Source organism: Ursus americanus, chromosome 6, assembly GCF_024610735.1.
Source record: "Ursus americanus isolate L20-20 chromosome 6, mUrsAme1.1.p, whole genome shotgun sequence".
Lineage (NCBI taxonomy): Eukaryota > Metazoa > Chordata > Mammalia > Carnivora > Ursidae > Ursus > Ursus americanus.
In genome coordinates this window covers 19,090,993-19,111,600 of record NC_142132.1, presented here as the reverse complement: position 1 = coordinate 19,111,600, position 20,608 = coordinate 19,090,993, and the positions used below count along the sequence as shown (strand labels likewise).

At 45.1% G+C, this 20,608-nt stretch overlaps 1 protein-coding gene across 5 annotated transcripts in view; it reads left to right on the top strand.

Moving 5' to 3' along the window:
* RBM20 (RNA binding motif protein 20) overlaps window positions 1–20,608 on the top strand; it is a 181,948-nt gene that overhangs the window by 106,880 nt on the left and 54,460 nt on the right. The window contains exon 1 of one of the 5 annotated variants that reach the window (XM_087862717.1): window positions 7,689–7,871. The exons of 3 other annotated variants lie outside the window; for them this stretch is intronic. In XM_087862717.1, coding sequence (XP_087718843.1) covers window positions 7,846–7,871 — 26 coding nt within the window. In that variant the 5' untranslated portion in view covers window positions 7,689–7,845. Of the gene's footprint in view, window positions 1–7,688; window positions 7,913–20,608 lie in introns of those variants that run through there. One more of the 5 variants, XM_087862719.1, reaches the window with a different exon arrangement.

Sequence of the window (20,608 nt, the reverse complement as noted above, 5' to 3'; positions counted from 1 at the left end):
AGAAACAAAAATTAATTCAGATTTATACATCAGAATGGGCTCAATCCCCTAAAATCATTTCAGAATGGATATTGGAGTTTGGTTAATAAAAAGTGGCTGTTCTTCACTTTGGAAAACAGCGTGGAGGTCCCTTAAAAAGTTAAAAGTTGAGCTACCCTATGATCCGGCAATTGCAGTACTGGGTATTTACCCCGAAGATACAGACGTAGTGAAGAGAAGGGCCATATGCACCCCAATGTTCATAGCAGCATTGTCCACAATAGCTAAATTGTGGAAGGAGCCGAGATGCCCTTCAACAGATGACTGGATTAAGAAGATGTGGTCCATATATAAAATGGAATATTACTCAGCCATCAGAAAGAAAGATTACACAACATTTGCAGCACATGGATGGGACTGGAGGAGATTATGCTAAGTGAAATAAGTCAAGCAGAGAAAGACAATTATCATATGGTTTCACTCATTTATGGGACACAAGAAGTGGGAAGATCGGTAGGAGAAGAAAGGGAAGAATGAAGGGGGGGATAAACAGAAGGGGGAATGAACCATGAGAGACTGTGGACACTGGGAAACAAACTGAGGGCTTCAGAGGGGAGGGGGTGGGGGAATGGGATAGGCCGGTGATGGGTATTAAGGAGGGCACGTATTGCATGGAGGACTGGGTGTTATACACAAATAATGAATCATGGAACATTGCATCAAAAGTAAGGATATACTGTATGGTGACTAATATAACATAAAAAAATTATTATAAAAAAAAGTGGCTGTTCTTGCCAATTCTCTCGAAAACCCATTGTCTTGCAATGCTCCCACACAAGCGAGGTTGCTGCATTTATTAGCTAATGCCACTAAGCGAGCACTGAGAGCTTTAGCAAACAACTGCTATGAGCACCTTTAAGAGGAAACCACCTTAAAATCAGATTTGTTTCCTTAGTGGGAATTAGAGGGTCCACTGCTGAAGCTTCTCCAAGCTGCCCTCTCTTCCTTGGCAAGCTGTCCAGCCAATAGCTTCCAGCCCCCAACTTCCTTGACTATGGGAAGTCCTTCTTTGAGTGGATTAATTCTGAGCAGATTCTACCTGCTCTTATTTTTGTTTTCTATTTGCTTATTATTCTCCTTTCATTGTGTGCATTCTTTTCCATGCCCAGCTCCTCCAATTAGGGTAACTTCTGTACTCAGCTTGTTATGAAAGTTTAGTAGCATGACACGTGGTATGTTTTCCAATTTTTACATCTTTATACTCTTCTAGAGTTTAGCCGTGGGGATCATGTTTTGCTAAATGTAATACTCTTGCCATTCAAAATGTTTTTAGAGATATTTTTTATTTATTTGAGAGAGAGAACCAGAGAGTGCAAGTAGGAGGGAGGGGCTGAGGGAGAGGGAGAAGCAGACTCCCAGCTGAGCGGGGAGCCCGACATGGGGCTTGACCCGGGGACTCTGGGATCATGACCTGAGCCGAAGGCAGATACTTAACCGACTAAGCCAGCCATTCAAATTTTAATTGAAGTTAATAGTAAAACAAAGTTGTAGTAGACTTCCTCTCCCTCCTCCTTCTATTCCGGAGAGGACATCAAAAAGCACTTATAGAGTATGCAGAGTATTAAAATACCAACAGGTCAGGGTGCCTGGATGGCTCAGTAGGTTAAGCGTCTGACTCGTGGTTTTGGCTCAGGTCCTGATCTCAGGGTTGTGAGATCGAGCCCTGCATTGGGCTCCTTGCTCAGCATGGAGTCTGCTTCAGATTCTCTCTCACCCTCTCCTCCCACCCCTTCCTCCTCCTAAAATAAATAAATAAATCTTTAAAAAAAATACCAACAAATTCTTAAAATTAGGATCCAATTCTATCGATTACTTTTGTACATGCATGTGGAGGAAAAGTGATAGTGTGTTGGAGGGCGTCTAATGTGTTTGAGGGTATTTTGATCGTTTGCAAAAGCAGAGGAGGACAGTACAAGAGCTGGGCCGGCCCTGTTGACTGACTGATGGAGATGATGGAAGGCAACTGTGCTCCTGGAGGAGAATCAGAACCAGTCTGGGTTTCAGCCACCCTGCTTCTACCCCGGTGCTCCCACAACACCCAGCATCCTAAATGCTCTAAATGGGGCCCATGCTTAGATATTGTCTTGGTCCGTGGGAAGGTAAGTTGTCTTGGGTGGCTGGTGTCCTCTGATCCCACAGTGATGGAGTAGACTCATTTATGGCACAATATTGACTTGAGCTTCTGTTTGTGCCAGATACTGTTCTGGGCGCTGGACGTACAGCAATAAAAGGGGCAGACAAGCTCTTTGCTCTCGGGGAGCTTATATTCCAAGGCTGGGACGGGCAATAAAGTACGACACAAATAAACAAGGTAATTTCAGATAGCGAAAATGGTAAGATAAAGGGACAGAGAGTCACCACATGTCTTTTAGGTTCCTGGGTCTGTGGTGGCCCCTTTGGGAGGATGACAGGTGCACAGGGACTGGAGGTTGAGAAGGAGCCAGTTACGTGAAGATCTGAAGTAATGCTGTCTGGCAGAACTTTCTGAATGTTGGAGATGTCATGTACTGTGTGACCTAACATGGTAGCCGCTAGTCCCATGTAGTTCCTGAACACTTGAAATGTGGCTAGTGTGACTGAGGAACTGAGTTTTTAATTGTATTTAATATTAGCAACTTAAATTTGAAAGGTACGTGTGGTTAGTAGCTGCCCTATTGGACAGTGCAAATCTGGAGGGAGGACTTCCAGGCAGAGGGAACAGATTGTGCCAAGGCCCTGAGGATATAGTCACCCTGAGAACCCAGCATGGGATTATGTCTGGAAGCTATGTTCAACCTTTTAAAAGCAACTCTGGAACACTTAAAAATGTTTCCTGCTTCTGTTTTGGGGGCCCCTGGAGAACCTACTGAGGAATAACAGTTACCCAGAAGGGATTTAAAAACCCCTGATCAACAAAGAACCAGCTTCCTTTTCTAGGAAGGGCTCATTCTCACATCGTGTGACTCACAACTCTTGACTGGTTTCCTCTGCTAACGGGTTGTGGCTGGCCTTTGTCTGTGCAGGAAGTAACCATTACAGGCCGAGCTCTGGGAACGAATCCTGTCTTTGTTCTCTCCTTGCATCTGACTGTGACAAGAGACTGAAATCTCTGCCCTGGCTCTGTCCAGGGGTCACCTGCTGCCTTGCATCCATCCCAGGGGCCTGAGACCTCCTCCTTTCTGGCTGCACTTTTCTTTTTGTCCCCATTGCTAAAGATGGTGTAAGTCAGCCCTGGTTACGAGGAGAAAGTAGACTTGAGAGATTGTTTGACCAGAGCCGCCCGCAGAGTGGGGGAGGGAGTGGCCGAATATGGTGGAGATTCAGCTCTAGTGGGATTCCCAGACTAAAACGGAGACGAGGGGGCCACTTCTGGCCCAGTGTGCTGAAAATTAGAGGAGGCCCAGCTACACAGCCTGTAATCCTGGGCTAGCCTGGGTTAGTCATTGGTTAACACTCTCCTTGAACTTGCATACCCAAAAGAAAACATGATTACTTAGCACTGCCCTGAGAAGTATAGAAAACTGAGCCAAGGAGATTGCAATGTTAAATCAGAGATCAAAGGCCCAAGGCCACTTCCAGGGTTGTTCCATAACCCTGCTTTCCCCCTCTGTCCTGCCTGACTGCAGTTAGCTTCTCCTCCCCACCCCCAGACCAGCAGCAGGTTGGGGGGCAGGCCGGGGGAAAGGGTAGAGCTGTCAACTTTGAACTGTGGCATGTACCAAGAAGCTTGATCTCTCTGGTGAGAAGTCCGAGGTCATGAAATGAACCCTCGTTTATCCCTAGACAACATGCCGCATGTTCTGCCCACTTTGTGCACGGTGCCTTCCTGAAATACAGGTGTGAAAACCCACCTGAGTCATGTGCTTTGGCCTTCATGGGAGGATGAACATGGCCATGACTTGCATAGATGCCCCATTTTTCCGTGTACCTTTGGCATATGGTTCTCCAGGAGAGAGATATCTGTTATGACAAGGGGCTGAGTTATACTCCGGAATATGAAGGGGTCATCTGAAGGTCCTTATAAGCTAGATGGGCACCATTAGCCCAACAGAAGTCATTTTTCCCTAAAAAAGTTACTTCTAAAAAATAAACATGTTTATTAAAGAAAAATTAGAACATTTACAAAAGAACAGAGAAACCAGTTACCCAAGTTTCACTGTCTAAACATAACTACCCCTTGTTGACATTTTGACGTGTTCTGTATTCGTTCTTTTTTTCTACCTAAGGGTTATTTTTGCCTTTTGCATGTCTGTAACCATAATAAATATGCAATTTTGCACACTGGTTTTTAATTTAACATTAAAGAGTAAGTGGATAAACATCGCTTTTAAGGGCCACACGGCATGTCCTTACGTTCCTGCACACTTGGCACTGGGTGTTCTGAGCCCCCAGGACTTGGTGGCTGGCTGGAGGTCACACAGTGAGCTGGTGAGGAAGCCAGGCGCAGACCCCGTGTTTCCCACTCCAGCTGAGGGTTCCTTATCCTCTCTGGTCTCAACCTTTCTCTGCCTTCATTCCTCACCCGGGAGCTGGTGCTATGTCCCTGCCACTCGTGTCTCTCGTTACGTTATTGTGTATGACCTGGCCCCCACTTTCTACCAAGGGTCACTACATCACTTGCTTTGGGGCATATCCTCAGGAGTGGAGGCCAAAGTATCCCTTTCCATGTGTCTCCTGAAGAAACTCACAGTATCATAATGAATAGCAGGATTTGTTTGGGCCAGATTTGCCTCCTGCTTCTCCAGACCCAAGAAGTCCACCCACCCCCCCGCCCCCGGCCCCGGACCTTTCCCATGCCCTTCATTAATGCTAGCTCTGCGGCAGAAGAAAGAATGGCCAAAGGGAACAGGGACAGGCTTGGCTGTCCAGCAGAGGGTCCTGCCTGGGCTGTGGTACTCTGGGAACTGCTGGGTAGTGTGGACAGGGGCGGAGCTCCTACCCCCTCTCCTTACCTCTCACGAGTTCTTCCCTCCCTGTTGGACTGACTTCATGGGCATGTGTTCATATAAGGCCCTTTGATTTGAAGGGTTCTGCACTTAATTTAATGTCTGCTGTTGCCATCTTGAAATCTTCATAAGTTTTGAACAATGACCCTGCATTTTCATTTTGCACTGGGCCCCATATATTATGTAGCCAGTCCTGTTCTCATTAGACTTGGAACACACCTTACTTGCCACATTCATCTTGTTTTTTACTCCGTTATGTACACTTATGATTCACCTCGCACCTTGGGGGATATTTTAGTGGAAGGACAGGCCTTTGGGGTCAAACAGACCTTGTTTCAAATGACCATAGATCGACTTTGGGACTTTGGGTTAGTTACCCTGTCATTTTGGAGCCTTGGTGTTTTCATTTGTAAAGTGGGCATAGTGATCTTAAATTTTGAAGACTTGTGATGATCAAGTGTGTGAAGTGGGTACATGATGCCTTGTGCATCCACACTCGGTATTACCTTGTGTTCCTCCTTCCTTCCTTGGCTGGCACGGTGTTGGTATACAATAAGTGCTCAACACGTGCTTACTACATTGCAGTTGTGATGGTCAGCTTGTGCCTCTCCATTTCCAAGTGGGGCCAGGCTTTGTGTCCTAATCTCTGGGTAAGAGCTAGGGTCAAACAATTAAGAGGGCTCATTCTAAGTACTGACTTTTCTTCTCATTCAGATTTGGGGAGATGTGCGTGGTGGAGAGCTTTTCTCTTTTTTTCTTTTTTTTTTTTTTTTTTGAGAGAGAGAGAGCGTGTGGGTTGGGGGAATGGGGCAGAGTGAGAGGGAGAGAGAGAGATAATCTTACATAGGCTCTCTGCTCAGTACGGAGCCTGAAGCAGGGCTCGATCTCATCACCCCGAGATCATGACCTGAGCTGAAATTAAAAGTCCAACGCTTAACCAACCCAGGCGCCCAGGCGCCCCTCGTGAAGCACTTTTCGGTAAACTCTTATCCTAAGAAAGTCCTGAGCATCGTGAAATAAGACAGAGACAGAGAAAGTGCAGTCACTGGTTGGAGCCGAGCCTTGTGCCTTGGGGAAACCTGGTTGATCATGGGCAGGACCCATGGCCTGAGCAGAAATGCAGCTGCGGCCAGGTTGGCTGGTTCCTGTAGGTCAGGATCTGGGACTGGCGCCTTTGGGAGTCTGTGACTGAGTCGGCAGCAGAGAGCCAGGCAAGCCTGGAGCAGCCTGTGGGCTATGATTAAATTAGGAAGAAAGAGCCCCTGGGTTCTCCCCGGAGCTCACTGGGCAGGTGGGCAGGGTCAGGCCCCTGGTGGGCAGCTGGAAATGGGCTGTTTGGTTGGACATGACTGGCTTTCACTTTGACTTTTCAGTGGGCTACAGGAAGGTCACACCCTGAGTCCTAGCAGACAGAAGCTTCCCTCATGTCAGTGACCATACCCGCCCCCTGCCCCCTGCCTTTACGGGTAGACACAAAATAGGAGAACCCAGTGAGCTTTAATGCTTGGTCTTGTACAAGGTCTTTGGGGCAGTTTTACTTTGTAGAAAGCATACCTCCTGAATAATTTTGAGAGGATATTATATTGGGTACTGGGCATCACAGATGAACACCAGAATATACAGATAGGACCAACTGGGCTGAGGGCTGCTTTAGACATCATGGCAGCGAGGTACTCATGGACAGCTGGTTTTGATTTAGAAACTTACTAAGGGTGTAGTTTTGTTTGACTGTTGAAATATTACAGGGTGGGATTTGGAAACAGAAGAGGAAAAAAGTGGCAGAAAGAACAGTGGCTCCTGGAACGAAAAGTGAGCGAGTTGCTAAGAAATTAAACCACAATTCAGGCAAAGCCTGTCCCTGAACCCCATAGCTTTGTCAGCTCCCGCCAGAGAGGGACATCTTGGCTTTCTTCTTCTCTTTTCTTCTTCTTTGTTTTGTGTCGTTATTTTCTGTAAGGCTGGTGGAAGGGTTTTAGCATCGTAGCAGTTTCTCAGCGGAGGGACTATTGATGTCTTGGGCTGGGTCATCCTTGTTTGCGGGGTCTCGAACGTTGCAGGATTTTGACAGCATCCCCCAGTTCTGACAAAGAAAACGTCTCCAGCATGTCTGGGGTGTGGGGAATCACCACGGTGAAGAGCCGCCGCTTAGAACGTCCGTTTTTCCTGCTGAAAAGCATTGCAGTTACCACCAGGGAGATGAAATGATGGGTCACCTCACTCCATCGCCTGCTCCATAAAAATAAAACCAAGAAGGGGCAAGCTGTTCAGGAGGTTTGCTGGCGGGGAGTCAGTGTGAGGTGCTGTCTGATGTGGCTACATGGCCAAATGTCCTTTTGGCCGCCTTTTGGACCTGGTTGTTGCCCATGAAAACCCAGAGTAAAAACAAAAACAAAAACAAAAAAAACCCAAGTAAACAAACAAACCAGCATCACTCCCACTACCACCAGGGAAAAATAGGAAAGTAAACAGGGACAGCAGGCTTTGGGAATTTTGTTAAAAATGGTTACATGATTAACACAAGACCCCGTCCTTCAGAGGCGCTCTCAGGAGGCCTGTCTGTGCAGAGCTGGCTTGGGTGTTGATATGTGAAGAGGCTGAGAACATGTGGCATAAACATCGACTGATATTGTTTGCCATTTAACTCAGCATGTGTAATGCAGCAGGAATGGCTCCTGGCGGCATGTGACTCCCCTTCCAGCCGGGTATGCGGTGCACTGGGGCCGCCCTTTCTCTTTCGCTCGCTCCCTCGCCTGCGTTTCCCCCTCCTCTGCCCCTTCCCGGACTCGTGTTAGTTTAAGTGGACGCTTGTCATGATTGGCAAGCGGAAAGCCGGTAGAATGTCATTGGAATTTTCTAGGGAGGCACATACGCAACACCCAAAATGACTCCCGGCTTCGCTGACCTCAGGTGAGCGCTCAATACCAGGCGCCTTGGTCTTTTTCAGAAAGGTAAGGTTGCATGACACCATCCCACCTTTCCCCAGCCCAAGAAGGAAGCCGAGGGTTGTCTTTTTATTCTCTAGTCCAGGCGGCACTTCTGACCATGTTCTTGGCGCTAAGCATCTGTGCATGAGTAGGCGTTTTGTCGGAATCCCCACCCCCTCCTGTTTAAAAAAAAAATTGTAAGAAATGATTCACAACGGCAGGGTAACATGTGACCTAAAACAGCTCCCCATGACCCCAGTGAAATCCGCGATCCCAATGTCAGCAAGTCTAGGTGCTCTTTTTACGCTGGCTACTAAACTCTTTTATAAAGAAAAGTTGTGTGGCCGCCGGAAGACAGATTGCATTATCGCCAGACCTGAGGGCATGGAAGGGGACATTTTCGGAATCCTGAAACCTTATGAGTGACAGGGGTTTCTGAAGGCTGAGGTGTTTTGTGTTGATGGCTGGAATTTGTCAGCGATGGAAAGCGACCCTAAAGGCGTTTTGGAGTGTCTTGTGTCTGTCCTTTGAGGGCAGAGTCCGGTTCATGAACCCGGAGGGGAGTGCTGTGTTAGAATTCAGAAGCTCGGGGTGTTTTGCCAAGAAACAGTGCTTGTAGGTTGCTTCTAAGCACCTCAGAAAGAGCCGTGATATGCACTTCTGCAACCGTTAAGTATCTCTAAGTTAAATTTCAGAACAAAGCTATTTTAATGTCCCCAAGCAAGCCAGCAAGCAAGTACATAAACATCTGTTGTGAGGGTCAGGGAACGTATTTGGACATGATGTGATGATCTGTAAGCAGGCTCACCCACAACCAAACATGACTCACCTCGTTTCTTTATCTGATGCAATTAAAAGCAGCTTTGACACATTCGGGAGAGGACTACTGGTTTTCTTCTTACAAGTGTGTAAAAGCAAATCCATACCCATAAAATGGTGTGTAAAATGGTGTGTGTGATGTGTCTTACCTCATGGGAATTTTTTAACCTTAAAAAAATCCATCATGTAGCTTTGCCATTGGTTTCTGCCTTATATGTGTTGCAATCATTTTTTTCCTTCTTTTTTGCACGTCTTTGCAAAGGTGTCAGAAGACCGAAGGGTAGAGATTTTCACACACTTGCCCCTCCCCCACATGCATTCACTAACAGCTGCCACGTATAGTTTCATGGAATTTGATCTTTCGAGCGAAATGACTTCCTTATTTTCCATAGTAATATAATAATCAATTTTACCATAGAGGACTGCGTACATGTCCAGCGTTGGCTGCTCCTGATTAGCAATGCATGGGGTAGCAGAGGAAAGTGCTGGAGAGCAGTTTTGAGTGAAAGGAAAGTCAGCCATCAAGTTTTAACCATTCTTTCTTGGCTCAGCCAAGGCAGTTCTCAGTCTCCATGGGTCTTAATCACAGGTTTAGTTTGTGGTGACCTGAGAAAATATCCAGAATGGCACGTGCAAATGTAACCAAGATGGCTACGTCTGACTGTTGCTGTTTCTTTGTCTTTTATCCGCTCTCTTCAGTAGCTTTCATATGGCCACAGCTGTGTAACATAGACACAAAAGCCAGAAGTAACCTATACATAATATTCTCTGTCTTGGGTGGCACCTGTGTTTGGTTATCTGTAGTCAGAAAAGTATGTGTCTTAAGGCACCAGAAACCTCCATCCGCTTTGGGAAATGGATGCTTTCTCAAATAAATACTTGTTCGGTATATTTCTAATGTTGCAACCTTAATATTCTCGTTTGCTCTAAGGAGTTTAACAGAATTAGACAGTGTACATTCCCAACACACACACAGGAAACATACACCTCATATTTCACAATGAAACCCCGAGCATACTCTGCTAAGGTCTGCGTTTCCATATGCTTAGAGACAGTCATAAATTCAAGTGAGTTGAGTATTTGTTCAGTGCTTCTAATTTGCCCGGCACTGAGCCAGACAGACACTCAGGAATTTGAAAGATTTTAGGATGTGGATGATGTCTTCAAGGTGCTTATGATTTAGAAAGCAAAAGTCACCCCCGGCCTTCATCATCTGGCTCTCTGCTGCAGAGACTGGATGTGCACTGTGGAGAAAGTCTTGCCACAAAAAAATATTTATCGAACCGTGTTAAAGATGCTTGAGTGTACATAGCTAAGAAAAATTGATTGCCCATTGTGTTTGTGACTCTTTGTGGGTTTATAAAAAGTTCTGTGTTTATTCTTAAGTATAATTTAAGACAAATGGTCATGCTACTTGTAGTGACAAAAATGGCTTGTGGGGCTCAAAGTAATGAAGAACAGATCGATTCTATTCCTTTATAGATTGGCAAGCCTCAGACTTCGCTTCACAAAAGTTCTCCTGGGGAGCTATTAAAAATCCCAGTGCCTAGGGTGAATCAGAATCTCTGGAGAGCTGATCCAAGCATCAGTATCTTAAAAACACCCCAGGTGATTACAATGCCACCATTTGAAATTTAATGATAAACATGATTTGTCAAAAACTTTTTTTTGTTTGTTTGTTGCCTCAGGTGAGTTTGAAAGGTGGACTTTCTCACAATGTTGCTTGACTGAAGAATTTTTGGCTTTCTGGAGCCTGATCCTTCTGTTCTCTGCATTAGTGAACTAGTGTAAATGGAGCCATGCTTTCTTCCTGTGTAACAAACCTGATAACATAAAGCCAATTAACAAGCTAATTAGATTACCTGAGGTTTTGTGAACTTTGAGTGTTTTGATTCCAGGAGGCCAAAGATTGTTGAACACATCTATTGAAACTCTCCCTCTCTCTCTCTTTTTTAAAGATTTATTTATTTATTTTAGAGAGAGAACGAGAGAGCACAACTGGGGCAGGGGGTGGGGGGAGAGAGAACCTCCAGCAGCTCCCTGCTTAGTGCAGAGCCCAACGTGGGACTCTGTCCCACAACCCTGAGGTCATGACTTCAGCCGAAATCAAGAGTCCGACGCTTAACTGACTGAGCCACCCGGGCACCCCCATCGATTGAGTCTCCTAAAGGAAGGTCGGTATAAGGGTAGCTGCATGTGCCCTTGAAGTAATTTTTGCAGCGTCTGAAACCCTTATGAAAAAGGAAGGCCCTTCTTGGTGTACTGGTTGCCCCGTAGATAGAAGTGGCTTACTAAAAATGTAGTTGTTACTAAATTCTCTATAACAAGGTAGCAAGGTAGGTTCGAGGTATTCTAGTTCAATGGTTCTCAAAGCACAGTGTCTTTATCACCTGGATTTGTTAGAAATACGAATTCTCGAGACACCTGGGTGGCACAGTGGTTAAGCGTCTGCCTTCGGCTCAGGGCGTGATCCCAGTGTTATGGGATTGAGCCCCACATCAGGCTCCTCCGCTATGAACCTGCTTCTTCCTCTCCCACTCCCCCTGCTTGTGTTCCCTCTCTCGCTGGCTCTCTCTCTCTGTCAAATAAATAAATAAATAAAATATTAAAAAAAAAAGAGAGAAAAGAAAAGAAATACGAATTCTCAGGCCCCAGCCCAGACCTCCTGATACAGCCACTGGGGGTGAGCCCAGCAGCTGTGTTTTAAGAAGCTCTCCTGATGCCCACCTAACTCTTGAAAACCACTGCTCTCGTTTCACCTTGTCATTTTACAGACAGGTCTGTGGAGTGCAGGTTAAATGCCTCTCTCTGAAGTCACCCAGAACTGGAGGAGGGGTAGAGGCTAGAAACTCACACCTCCCAAGGCTGAAATCTATCATGATACCTCGGCCAGATAATCTTAACTTTTCCATGTGCCATAAATAACAGCTTTAAGAAAACACCCACCATCCTCAAATCATATGGCATAAAGGAACCTTAAAAATGTTGTCTCATCTCACCCTTCCATTTCACAGATGAGAAAACTAAGATCTACAGGGTAAACAGACCACAATGAGCTGTACAGTTATTGGTGGGAAAGTCTGTTTAAGAAGTGGGTCTACTTATGACCAAAACAGTGCTATGCCCCCCCCCCACTACCTCACATTGCCTCTTGAGTTTCATATGGACTCAGTATTTGGCTTAAGTCACATTGGTTAAAATGTCTAGGTTAATAGTCAGGCAACTCTGGGAAAAGACCAGCTATGTTGACTGAGAATCCTAATTTTTAAAAATTATTCTATAATTTTATTTTGATTTAAAATTGGCTTAAATTTTAAAACCATCCCTGTACATTTACCAGAAAAATTTCAGTGCTATAAACTACTGAAAATAAAGTCAAGAGAACACAGGGATCATTCTCAGAGCATGTGTTTTATCTCAGAATCATGCAGATTAGACACTTATATCTTCTCAGATCACACACTAAAATCGCATTTTCAGATTTCGTTAAAAGGAAAAATGTGGCGACAAGTCTATTTGTTGAATATTTTAGAATTTTATACTTGATGTGGTTGGTGGTATTTACATAATTTGGACAGTGTTCAAAGACCGAACCTAATCCCCATTCTCTACAGAGCTTCATCTTCAGAGCCTTGTAGCAACATACACATGGAACATCTAGCCAGGAAACCAGACTGAGAATGTGATACACGACTACTAAGTCCACACACACACACACACACGAAACAGACGTGCATGTATACAGGTGTTTACTGGTTCCACACCCAACCATGTACCGGGTACTGTGACATGCAATGGAACACGTAATTCCTACCTTCAAAATAATCATGGGGCAGCGAGGACATCAGATGAGCAATTGAGTAGACAATCATGAGAAAGGGTGGTAGAAGCCAGAAGAGCATACCTGAGGCTAACGGAGCAGCAGGGCATTATGGGGGTCACAGAAGGAGCAACGACACACACTGACTGGATGGGGGCAGGAGTCAGAGAAGACTGCCTGGAGGAGGTGCCATCTGAGCTGCATGTTTAAGTACCCCCTAGGGGGAATAGGGTGGAGGTTGTCCAGGGGGAAGGAACAGTATATGCAAAGGTGTTCATGTTTGGGTGCACATTGTCCTTCGCGAGGGCAGTTGGGCCTCTGAACCCCCAAATATTACATTTGCATGTGTAAATATTAACATTTGGTGCCTGAGAGAACTTGTATAGCAGTTTATAAATATATATTTCAACCAACTTGTTTTTCCATCACAAAAGACTGAGGTTCTCCAGAAAAGTTTGTTGGTTGAGAGGTCACCCTACCTTATGTCACTGAGAAAACAGAAGGATCTCTCCTAACCCCAGAAATCAAACCAACTCCTTCAATTTTAGCTTGCACAAAACCAGTGAAATTCTGCCCAACATGAATTTTCTGAAAAATTGTGTCTCAGGCAAACCAACTGCAGCCCTGAATGGATTTGAACTTCATTTTACTGTGAAAGGCTCCTTGGCTTGTGGAATGACTTCGTAGAGAACATCTTGTAATGAGGCGCTTTCAGTATTTTGTTCACTAAATCCTCATGGATAGAGTGAAGAGAGCCTCTTGTGCTAACTGACTGCCTGAGAGAACAAAGACAGAAGAAATTAAATGATTTTATGCTGACTGGCCAGCAACACGTATATCTGAACCACGCCATATATATAACAATAGTCTCTTTAAAAGCATTTCCAGGAGCTTAACAATAGCTTAATTTGTGAAAAGTAATAATAATAATAAATAATAAATTATATTATTTTCCAACATTTATTCCATATCAATCATGTAATGTATTATTAATAATATATAATACACAATACATGAATAAGAATAATATATTATTAAGTAATGTTCATTTTATGATGTTTGTATATTATTATTCGATATTATCTGATTCTATCTGCAGCATCATCATGCCTTACGGAGTGACTGCCCCATCACGTTTGCTCTTTACAGCAGCTAGCAAGGGCAGACATTATCTCCGTTTGACAGATGAGGAAATTAAACCTGAGATTTATCAGATTTCAAAGGTGGAAGAGATCTTGGAGATCCTTTTATCCAGCTTTCTCATTCTACCGAAAAAAGGAAGCTGACCAGCCTCCGGTCCCACAAGGAGTAAGCAGTGCCTGCAGCACCTGGGTCTTCTGATTTCTAGGTCAGCAATTTTTTCACACCACCACCCTGCCTGCAGTCCTCCGTGTGTTAAAAGAAACTACAGAGGGGCACCTGGGTGGCTCAGGCCATGAAGCGTCTGCCTGCGGCTCAGGTCATGGTCTCAGGGTTCTGGGATCGAGCCCCCACATCGCATCCGGCTCCCTGCTCAGCTGGGAGTCTTCTTCTTCCTCTCCCTCTGCTCCTCCCCCAACTCATGCTCTCTTTCTATCTCAAATAAATAAATAAAATCTTACAAAAAAAAAAAAAAAAAAGAAAGGAACTACAGGGAATATGTATTTCTTTCCTTAGGAGAAATATTGTTGAAACCAGTCCTACATGCTGGTTTATAAGCCATGCAGGTATAGAAAAGTTTCTTACTTTTATACTTTTTGTATGTTTAGAGAGATACAGATAGACAGATTTATAGATAAATAGACACACACACCACACATCGGTGTCACTACAGAGACGGAGGAATTAGATTGGGCAGAGTCTCAAAGGGGACTTCAACTTTGTATAGTTTTGTGGGGTTTTCTTGATATAAAAAAATATCTGAGGCAAAAATGACCATAATCATGGCATTTGTTAATCTGGGGCATTGGGCAGGCAATGAACTTGTAAAGATTTGTTATAGTCTTCATATTTTTCTAGTTTTAAAGTTCAAAACAAGAAGATATGTGATTAAAAATAAGTTACCACTGACAGTACTATTGTTTTATACAATATTTGATTGATTGATTGATTGATTGATTGATTGATCGAGTGGAGGCAGAGGGAGAGGGGAGGGTCTTAAGCAGGCTCCACGCCCAGCGTGTGAGCCTGACTTGAGGCTCAGTCTCACAACGCTGAGATCATGACCTGGGCCAAAATCAAGAGTCAGACACTTATGCAACTAAGCCGCCCTGGTGCCCCTCGTTTTATAAAATAAAGGGTATTTTACAGAAAGAAAATTGGTACAGAAGAAGGAAAAGAAAAAGAACAAATACATGGTTCTTGGTAGATACGTTGACATTAATTCTATCTCTATGTAAATCTTTCCTGTTATGATGCTAACAGAATGTGTGTTCTTTGCCCTGCATTTGTGGCATTATCAGATCTTTTTTTGCAGATTTTGAGCGGTTCTAATAACTCCAGCGGGAAAGGCAGGCCTCTCTTGTCAGTTATAGAACCGCTAGCTGCCCCTTAGTGACTGCATGTCCTGTGGTTTAAAGAATCTTATTCTGACTGAACAAAGGTGGAATAGTACAGTGGACCAAAAAGGGCTGGTCCTTTAATAACACCAAATGTGTTATTTAAAATCACATCTTAGATTGTTAACCAAACTTATTGTGACAATCATTTCATAATATCTACATATATCTCACCATTACATTGTACCTCTTAAACTTATACAACGTTAGTCTCAATAAAGCTGGTGGGGCACCTGGCTGGCTCAGCTGCAAGAGCATGGTCTCGGGCTGGTGAGTTCAAGCCCCATGTGACGTGCAGAGATTACGTAAATAAATAAAAAACTTAAAAAAAAAACCATAGAGTTGGAAAAAAAATAAAATACTGCGACAAATTGGGAGAAAAACCACAGAATGAAGGAAAATGCTTTATATTTTAAATATCTTTAAAGAAACAAACCAAAACCTCTGAAAAACAAATCACATCCAAAGAAATAGAGCCAGGAATGTGGTTTGAGAAGTTCCCTTTAATGAATGTGTAAGCAGGGGGTAGAATCCTGGCCTTATAGTAAAAAGACCCTCATTTAAGTCCCTTATTGGCTGGATGCCTTCAGGTGTTTCATTAGACCTTTCTTGGTCTCAGTCTTTTTAACTAAACTGGAAACGGGCTTATCTGACTTACTTTCCCATCTGGTTGTCCTGGAAATCAAATAGCTAATGAAGTGAAAACACTGATTAATATTTCAACTAAAAAACACGCAACAAAAAAGAGATGGTAGGATTCTCATTGCTGTTATGAATGCCTCCAAGAGGTGTCATGGTGATATGAATCACCCTATGGTAATGTCATGGCTAAAGCCCACACGTGGGCTAATGGGATAATGCCAGCATTGACCCAGTGATCTTGAAATTACTCACACAGGCCTCGCTAGTGATAATCCAGTAGCTGTATTGTCACCAAGCAGATAGCACTGTCAAAGAAATAAGCGTGGCCTCCCTCTTCTCCTCACAAAGGAGAAGACTTGGCAGGAATGTTGATGGGGCTGCATCCCAAGTGGCAGCTACGTTAGCCTGAGGGATGAAGAGACGTGGGCTCCAGTCCCCGCTCTCCTCTAGCTAGCTGTGTGACTTGGGGTGATTCACATATTATACCAACTTCAAGAGGTTCCACCTTCTCCCCCCTCTGTAGAATGAGTGGGTTAAATTTAAGTGGTTTCTAAGGCCTCTTCCTGTTCTTAACATTTGTGATAATTAGCCAGAGTTTGAACCTTAGCCCTGATATTACTGTGGTATCATCATTTTCGTCTTTGTAACCTGGCCTTCAGGGACTGTTCCCTGTGGCTCACATCCTGACCTAGCTTCCCAGAGTGTTACGGTAGAGTTAAGAATTGATGAGTTGAAGTTCAGCTCCCAGGAGACAAGGGAAAGGCAGGACTCAGCAATGACCCAACCCCAGCCATTGCATTTTATTTGATTTGACCAAGTGATGAAGGTGTGACCAAACCTGGAAAACATTCTCTTCCCTGTTCATGATCTCTCTTGCCTGGATTATATTTTATATCTTAAGAAGAAATGACACCTTCATTGCTTGGCCAAGAAAGGGAACAGAGTCGAACTGGAAGTGAATTTAAATTCCCGATGGGTTGTCTTGAAAGATATTGCGCTTAAGTGAAAATGTGACCATTCGGGTTGGCTTAGGCACTTGGGTGCTTTGGGCTGTAGCTCTTGGCTTCTGCTTCTGGGTGGCTGAGCGTTACCAGGGAAAAGCTTTCTGTGAGTCCACACGCGTTCGTACTGCTGAACTTCAGCTGCACCCTGGTTGTGAAGGCACCCCCCTTCAAGTCTGTTGCTGACTACTTACCCAGGTCACCAAGCAGCTCTTGTAACTTTCTCTGTTCCCCCCAAGTCCCAAACCGCACTCCTGCTTTCTCCTCTTTCAGCAGGTGTCCACCCTTATTTTTACTGCCCTTCTCTCCATATTGACATCTCTTTGTGTTTCCCTCTTCCATCCCTATCTGTCTCTAAGGAAGATTTGTCTCTCTGCCCCACAGAGCTCATCTGCCATCTGCACTTATGCTGACAATGATGATGGTGATGATGATGGTGATAGTAATAGTGATAGTAATGGTAATAGTGATGGTAATGGTGATGGTATTGGAGATAGTAATATAACAGTGATGGTGCTAGTGATGGTAATCGTAATAACAATGGTGATAGTATTGGTGATAGTAAATAGTAATGGTGATAGTGATGGTGACGGCCATGGTGATATTAATGGTGATGGTAATAGTAATGGTAATAGTAATGGCAATAGTGATGGTGATGGTAAGGGTGATAGTAATGGTCATGGTAATGGTGATAGTGATGGTCATGGTTATGACAATTGTAAAAAGACTAGTAGTAGAAATGGTCACTGCTACATTGCTCAGCGAATGCTTACTGTGTGCTGGAAATCATGCAGAACAATTTATGTACACCCTGTCATTTAACCCTCAGGAAAAGCCTGTAGCTTAGATAGAGCCATCCCTGCTTTAATGATGAGGACCCCTGAGGCTGAGAGAAGGATAAGTATTTGCCACCATCCCCAGCCTACAGGTGGCAAACTGGAATTCACAGCCATTTTGATGCCAACTCGGAAACCTGTGCCCTTAGCCTCTGGGCCGTGCTCCTTCCCATCCCCACCCCATCTGGGGTGCAGAGCATAACCACATGGATATGGCTGGTACTCCATAAAGATGGCTGAACTGACTTTGACTCATCCTACCCTGAATCCTAGTGGCAATGAGATTACCTTCAAGGACTTGAGTGACAAATATCACTTTGTGGAGAAATGTTTTCAGAAAGGGAAGGGTGTGTTGTGATCACAGGAAATGTTCTCTTTCCAATAATGTTCCGGACAGCGGAACATTCCTCTGTGCAGCACCTCACAGTTTGCAGAGGGATCCGACAACGATTTACTTAACCCCACGTCAACCCTCATAATGTAACCTAGAAAAGATTGTGACTTCTCTTTTTATAGATGAGGACACCAAGGCTCAGAGAGGTGGAGTCTGTTGTCCACTGCGACACAGCTGATAAGCCTCAAATTAGGTCTAGAGCCCGCGATGCCTGAGTCCCACCACCGGTTCATACAGGGCAGCCCACAGCCCAATTGTCACTCGCTATGTACTGTCCTTTCCTCCAAGTGAAGGAAGACTAAGAATCATTGTATCTTTAATAACGATCCTCTTCTCCCAGGGGAATAACAAATGTGTTTTATAAAGCCAGTTCTTAGTGTACCCACCTGGCCTGTTAGGTGCTGAGGAACAAATGGTGTTAGTTAGAAACTGTCCCCTGGTGAGGGCCACAAGGCATTACATCCCCTCCTCTCAGAAGCACCTGTGGGGCCAGAGCGGGATCTCCACACCTGGAAAAGGTTGTCAGGCAGCCCATGCCCATGGAGGGAGACTTTACTCCTGCAGCCCATTCACACCCTGCCTAGTAACCAGGATATGGGGCTCCTACTCCAAGGAGGGGGGAGCATTCTGTGTCCCAAACCTCCCAGAAGCAGGGGTCTCTGGTCAGCAGAGAGTCACAGCATAGGGACTGCCTGAGTCTCCCCTGCGGTGACGCGATAGCTCCAGCTGCTGGGGACTTAGGGTCTGTCCACTCTGTCAAGGAAGCTGGGGAGTGGCGGGGAACTCTTGAGTCCATGTGGGGCCATGGAGGGGACCCGCCTGAATTAGAAGCAGATGGTTCAGGTAGGTTGGCTTTCTTATGACTGTTATTATTTTTATGAGGCAAATAAAGGAAATGCATTGATTCATGTATAGAAATGTCCAAGCAGATGCAGGGGAAACTGGTTCAAGGCATCCCTAGGAGGTCATTCGGGAGCTGCCTGTGCTGCTATCTTGGGCAGTGCCGCGGGGTTGGCTTTATTCTCAAGCAGGCTGTCCTTAAGTGGTGGCTTAAATTCAACCAGTTAACAACCCAGGCACCGCCGGACAAAAGAATGTCTCTCTCCCAGTAGCTCCAACAAAGTGTCAGGGAGTGTCCGTCCCTGAGCCAATCACTGTGGCCAGGGGGCTCTGATTGGCTGGGCTCATGTCACACTGGATGGAGGTTACTATTCCATTTGAGAGATGAGAAAATTCTGAGTGTCAGAAAAACTAAGTGACATTTCCCCATCATACAACCAGTAAGGGGGAGGGGGAAGCCTGGTCTCTGACCACAGTTCACCCTACAGCTGCCTTTCACCGACAGCTGATGCATTCTTGCATCCGTAGGTGGGTTAATAAATCCAGAATGTTTGTGTTTGTTCAGAGTTCAGGGACAGCCCTTGAGACGGGCTTTTCTTTCATTGGTTACATTTCTCTGAGACATCTGAGGCTTGAACCATCCCCTTCCGTGCCTTACTGTCTGCTTACTGGTGTCGGCATCCTCATCGCCCTCTGGGTTGATCTGGCTCCCCTGTGCTCTCAGGAAGATTGCTCTTTGCTCATCTCTGTGTTCCCACCACCCAGCAGCTTTGCCTGGTGCATTATAGAAGCTCAATCTGCGTGGGCCAAATGAACAAACACATGAATGCCCGTTGGCCCCTTTGATGGAGTCTTTCTGAGCACAGCTCCGACCTGTGTCTTGGGTGCTCTCCCTTCCTTTCAGAACAGGATGGGTCACATCACAAAAGTCTTGCTGCATTTCCAGCATGCCCGACTCAAACCAAGGAAGGACACTGCCTCACTCCTTGTGCCCAAGTACTAATCCATCATTGCCGCCTGCTTGAGACTCAGAATAAAATATGAAAGAGCTTTGGGACAAATAATGAGCTTTGGGACAAATAATGAGCATTTTCAAGCCAAGACAGCTGTTTCGATCTCCGGTGAATACAATATGTTGCACATCCTTTCCACACTACGGAATTAAACCATTAGAAACAGTTTTCATCTGGATCTCCTAAATATCCCGGCATTCTAACGGCAACTAGTTCTCCTTTATGTTATATTTTATTTTTAAAACTCTTGAGAGAAATGCTGCTTTAATTAAAAAATGCTGTCTAAGCGAGCAGGGAACCAAAGTTTTTAATGTAATTAGGCACCGAGAGTTCTTTGTAACAATTAATGGCTCATCAAGGCAACCTCGGCAGCGCCGGGGGCAGCGAGCCTTGCAGGGGCCTGGGTGAGTCACAGTGGCTGTGCTGAGTGATAAGCTGTTCCAGCTCCGTGCCAGATGCCTGGGCTCCAGAAATCCCTGCGCGGCACGCCCTCCTCCCCAGTCCATGCTTCCACGACTTGGCTGCAAACCGTGCCACTGCACAGTTTTAGGAGAAGAAATGGCGGCAGGTGCAGAGAACTTTGCCCCTCCCCCCCCCAGACAGGGGGGCATCCCTGCCACCACCTCCAGAGTTGTGGGGATTCCAGAAGGGGACTGCATGTTGCACCTCCCTGGGGCTCCCGCCGTGCCTTGCCTATCAAAGGTAGTCAGTATCTCTCTGAACAGAGCAGAGAGATAAGTATGGGTGGAGATGATAATTTGGTGATGAAATACGTGGTTCTGGGGCTTAGTTTGGGCTTTGGGAGGCAAGGCTATTCT